This window comes from Drosophila persimilis, unplaced genomic scaffold (genome assembly GCF_003286085.1).
Source record: "Drosophila persimilis strain 14011-0111.01,24,50 unplaced genomic scaffold, DperRS2 tig00000002-arrow-pilon, whole genome shotgun sequence".
In the NCBI taxonomy this organism is placed as follows: Eukaryota; Metazoa; Arthropoda; class Insecta; order Diptera; family Drosophilidae; genus Drosophila; species Drosophila persimilis.
Window position 1 is genome coordinate 2558993 of NW_020825289.1, and position 5603 is coordinate 2564595.

Consider the following 5603-nt stretch of genomic DNA (forward strand, 5'->3'; position numbering starts at 1 on the left):
CGTATTAGGTCTCGATTTAAGTTTTTTAGACTGGATGACTCTTTGGTAAACCAAGGGGGTTTTCAAGATCTAATCGAACAAGAAGAGATATCCGAAGAAGGTGGAATATACGAGCATAAATATAGGGAAAGCGGGAAGAATCAGTTTTAAACACAGGAATTCCAGTTCTTGTTGAACCTGGACAGTGAAGTGTTCCAATGTGTTCAATTAGAGTCCACTGCAATCAGAACACCTCCTGCACGTCGAGACGAACGGTCTTTCTAAAAGTTGTGTACTGACCTGCCAAAACCTCGAAACTAAGAATGTCTGTTGCAAATGTAACACTATCCCGGAAAAGATATATTGCTGTGGTGGCAATATCCGGAGGTCCGGAACGTCTATTCACTGGTGGGATTGGAATAGACGGGACAGCTAGTGAGCTCGGAGTGACCCTACTACGCATCGGAGACTCATTCAGCAATTTCAAACCGCTAAACTGAGCCCCCATGGCAAGGAGCTGATCGTATTGGTTTTTATTGGTCCACCACCCGGCAACCCTTTACGTTTGGCTCTAGCATCACTCACGAGGCCAGAAAATCCAGCGCATTTTGCGTGCCCTACGCTGTCGCAGAGCCAGCAGGGGACATTCGGCTTATCCTGGGTGATCTGTTAAATATAGGTTAAATATGGATTTTACTAAAGATTTATTTTGAAAAACACCGGCTGTAATTGCAAAATAAAAGGAAAAGAAGCGGAGCGCAAAAGAAAAATGTATAAATATGGAGTCGCAGCCGTAGGAACGACTTACAAAGTTTCCCCTCGTTATCTTCTACACCCAGTCAGATAGGCAGAACTGCCGATTTTTACTTTTATTCAGACTTTTTGTGGTAATTTTTCGTTTAACCTGTTACATACATTTTTAAGAATAAAATTCACACTTGCAGAAAGACTTGCAAGTGGCCTGTATAACAATAAATGTTGATGTTCATATAATGCAATTACTTTAAAGTTTATTTGAACTTAGATTTCATTCTTACATTCAGTTTTAGCATTACACACACGATATCATGTACAGGAAGATACAAGGAAGTTTGTTGAACATTTGTATGCATTTACATATTATATGCCGCGATGTCCCCTCCACCTGCGTCATCCATAATAAGGAGACCTTGCTGATGATTAACCTACAAAATACAGTAGTGTATAAAGATATTTCCATTAAAATGTATAATTTTATATTGTCGTAAATCGCAATCTAAACTAGGGAAGATATTCTAAACCATGTCAACCTAATTGTGCCGTCAGAATAATTTCACACATTCTTGGTGTGTATAAAATCCTATCTGATAAAAATTACCTATCATTGCAAAAATAATGAAGACGTCAGTCTAATGTTTGATACGATTGTACGTTAAAAAATATACAGTATGTCTATTAATTGTTTGCAAAATGAAATTGTTTTGATTCTAAGATTTTTAGGATAGACATCTTCACATTTTGTTGTGGGACGGTTTTCTCTCGATTCGCTTTAATTTCGGTTCCCTATAGTAGTCTGAATAAACCATTTTCACAAAATTTTCTTCGCCAAAATGAAAACAAACAACACAAAGAATCTTAATTGCATACGAAAAAAAGATGCTTTATTGATGCATTTTACACCATTACAATGACAATGGCAATCTCAAATTTGGCTCGGTAATAATTGGTCAGGGTTTCGGCTTCGTGCTAAAAGCAGGCGCACCTCGATCGCACCTCGCAATCGGAACGTTGGCAAGAGATAAATTTTTGCGCATAACAGCACAAATGTACGCGTAACAGCAAAGACTGTGCTCGTAACATACGCGTAACAGAACAGCGGGGTAAGGACAGCTGCCACTTTTAATTCAAGATGTAGGTGCAACAAATTCATTTTTTGACCATTAGAAGTTTAATTTTCATAATGAATGATTACTCACAGTACGTCAGAATTCAACATCTAAGATATCTTGATTTTCTTAAATCTCTCACTTTCTGCCGTCGTTTTGCTTTATAATAAATAATACAAAAATTGACGCAATTTTATCACGCTGTATTTTTACAAAGCTTTAAAACGAAAACAAAACGTTTTTGCTAAAAACGAAAAACGGAAAAGTAAGTGAAAGCCGGAGTCTGCAGACGAAGGTTTCAGATCTTATAGAATCCGAGATTTCTACACATGTTCTTTAATAGTCGGAAAGATGGAAATGCTTATCAATCTGACGGCATAAAAAGGCAGTTTTGGTTTAATAATGCACTTATCTATTATGCGTTGCCGATTTAATAGATTTACATACTGACATATTTATACGATTGTTAAAAGTTATCTATAGACATGAATATTTTAAAATACTGAAAAAACCTGAAGGTTTTCATGGAAATTTGCATTAAGTCAGATTCCAAAGAAGAACTACAAGACTATAACAAATTAGTTACCAAATCAAATATTACCTGTCATAACTTGCATAAATTCTGAAAAATTGTTGTTTAAAATAATTGAAAATTTTTTGATTTCAGTCAATTATTAATGATTTCTCCTCTTACCATCAAAATCAACGGTGCCTGAACCATCAGCATCAATTTCTTCGATTATCAAATCTAGGTCTTGATTAGATATCTTATCATCTAATTCGTGTAGAATACCGCGCAGTGTGGCAACCGTTAGATAACCTTTTCCTTCCTTATCGTAAACACGAAATGCTTCTTTTAATTCATTTTGCAGTGCACCCAAGTCCTCCTCTACTTCAATGAAACGAGCCGCCAGCTTGCAAAATTGGCCAAAATCCAATTTACCAGATGTTCCCTTATCTACTTCTTTAATGAGCGCTTTAACTGCTGGCGGCTCCAGCTTCTGACCTAGAATTTCAAGAATGCTAGATACATCTGCATGGTCAATCGACCCTGCACCATCGTGATCAAACGCCTTAAAGGCATTTCGAAGAACTGCAAAACGATACAGACATTAGTCAATAAGTGAAGGATTAAAACAAGTACACATACTTCTCAATTGCTCTTTGTCATACTCTCCATCAGCCTGTAAAACGTACAAAAATATGAATTCATTACGCACCCATTGCATATGTATGTGATCCGCAAATTGTAAAATATTTTTTCTGCTCGAAATAGGAACTTGCGTCACAATAATTTTGCTTGAAATTAGCCAAATATAACCGAATAAAATGATTTATATAGGTCTCGAGTGTATGTACATATGTTATTTTTATATCTATTGTCATTTATGTGATATATGATAAAACTCACCATTGTATTCAGATCTTTACGAATAAATTAATGAAAAAATTTGAACCAAGCCAAGTTTCTCAAAAAAGAGGAAACCGTAGATATTTTCCGAGTTTAATAAACTATTGACACCTAAATAAAACAAATAATAAAAAAGCAATTTTTAGCCGCTTGATCCGATGGATTAACCACAAACGTGCAAGCAATTCGATGTGTTTTCTATTTGTGAAAGGGAAATCGGCAAAGGTAAATGTCAGCACTATGCCAAATAACAACAACCAAAGCATTGATCTGATCACAAAAACTGAACAACAAATAAAATACCGACGTCGCATCGATGCTGAGAGACTAAGAGCATTAACCGCATGGTGTGAGAGGGCGACAGTGGTAGTTCCCACTCAGAATATATGGAAATTAAAACTTGTTTGCATCGATTAATTAAATGTTGAAATTTGGTGAAAGCGATGATGCTTGAAATTTTTGAACACAGAGAAAACATTTTGAATAAGCTTAATTATTTACGTTCTGGTTTGATGTCTGATATTTCTAAAGTTGTTTCTAGGATCTGTGGGATTACCTTAACAACCAAAAAAGGTTTATTAACAAAAAATTGCTTTTTGAATTTTTTTTTTGTGTCTGTTTTGGGAAATATAACTCTTATTTTGATAAAAACTGCATCAATTACATTTGTTAGGTTATGTAAAGTGACGGGGTTCAATGAGAATCTGACGCACTTAGTCGTTACCATAGTCAACAAAATGTAAAATTTATTCCTGCCATCAAACCGACATTTTAGATATTTTAGATATTTTATTTATTTATGGCATCTACGCTTTTAAATAAGGGACTAAAAGTAATCAAATCTTTTTCTAGTTTATTTTTGAATTAGTTATTAAATTAGTTGCTGGGCTGCCTCATCGTTTCATTGCAGTCGGCTGTGGCCGCAAACATACATAGACAAGCGATCTTTCACATGGATTTGAATGGGAGGCGAACTTCCCTTAATGGTTTTCCTTTTGTTCTAGTATTTAATTTTATACGAGTTTTATGTTTGATGTGTACGACCGATTTTAAGCCAGTGGACGTTACTTGTTTTAATTATAAGATGTGTCTTCCAGGTGAGCTTCCTGTCTGTATATTTGATTTTTAGCTTGATTGCTTGATAGATTGGAGACTACAATTTGTAAAATTAATTATGGTTGTTTTGGGATAGGGTTTATTATTTGTGTTAAAAAATTGTTGTTACTTAATGCTTACTTTTCCGAGCTAAGACTGTGTTTTCCTTTAACTATATGTAACTTGAGTATTCTAAACCAGGTTTTGAAGAATTTTGAAATCCTGAAAAGCTAATGAATGAAGCTATCAAGCTATACAACTTTTGTAGGTAATGCTTACCGTCTGGGAAATATTAGGCATTCAAATGATAAATTGATTATTTTAAGCGATATTTTTTTTTTACAAATGTCCCTCTGCTGGGCTAGATTGAATCGTAGATCATCGTGAACAAAAACTTCTATAAATTATCGGGTCAAAAAACGTACATCTATGAATACAAATTTGAACAATGTAAATTTACTTCCAGGCAATATTCCGACCGTATCATAACCGTTTATACAATTAACTTTTGGAGCACTAAATTTAAATGTATTTATTTACATGTAATTTTACAGCTTGTGAACTATTTAAACAGCCTCCTTACACTGAACTGTTGAATCTGAGCATTGCAAAATGTTGAGTCTATAGTTCTGGAGAGAATTTTTTTCATGGGGATGGCCAGATCGATCGGGAAATTTTAATGGTGGCTAAGTTCTTTTTTCAGAGCATAGTTTTCAGAGTCTACAAGAGCATGAGCAAGGAAATTTTGAATCCAGACTTCTGTGATATCACACTGAATCAATCAATAACCTACATATACCATGGCTTAAGAAAATGGAAAAAAATGGACTATACAGAATAAATTTACCAATTGAAAGACGAAATAACTAAATAAGTGTATAAACATAAAAAATAAGTGTGTCTTAAAATATAATTATAGAAAAACCACTCTGCCCCTTCTATCTGTCAAATGCTCTCCAACCGAACTTCGTTTTTAAAACCAACTTTTTGTTGTTTTTTTAACACACTCCAATTTGAGTGACTTGCGCTCTCTCTCTCGTCTTCCTCTCCGTTCGTTTTGACTCTTTAAATTCAATGCGCGAGCATTAACTGCCGTTTTTTTCCCTCTTTGTTTTACATTAAATTAATATTAAAACCCACTCATACCTTTGGCAACTTCTGGTTCCGTCGCCGAAAGCGCTTTCTCCGACGAACACCTACATTCATTGTAGAATTTTGCGGTAATTTTTATGTGAAATGCCTTTAATCAGGCT

At 34.9% G+C, this 5603-nt stretch overlaps 1 protein-coding gene across 1 annotated transcript; it reads right to left on the reverse strand.

Moving 5' to 3' along the window:
- Positions 1–963: 963 nt before the first annotated feature.
- LOC6602702 (troponin C) lies at positions 964–3400 on the reverse strand. Its single transcript, XM_026985734.1, has 5 exons — positions 3256–3400; positions 2995–3028; positions 2539–2937; positions 2446–2466; positions 964–1163 (listed from the first exon to the last, which is right to left on the reverse strand). The coding sequence occupies exons 1-5, from the start codon at positions 3256–3258 to the stop codon at positions 1159–1161; spliced, it is 462 nt and encodes a 153-aa protein (XP_026841535.1). The 5' UTR covers positions 3259–3400; the 3' UTR covers positions 964–1158.
- Positions 3401–5603: the final 2203 nt, after the last annotated feature.

Bases quoted from the DNA above. Each gene is read 5' to 3' on its own strand.
- LOC6602702 (XM_026985734.1), bottom strand. The intron at 2,938-2,994 runs GTATGTGTACTT...ATCGTTTTGCAG, and splicing joins TGACAAAGAGCAATTGAGAA to TTCTTCGAAATGCCTTTAAG. The intron at 2,467-2,538 runs GTAAGAGGAGAA...ACAATTTTTCAG, and splicing joins AGGCACCGTTGATTTTGATG to AATTTATGCAAGTTATGACA.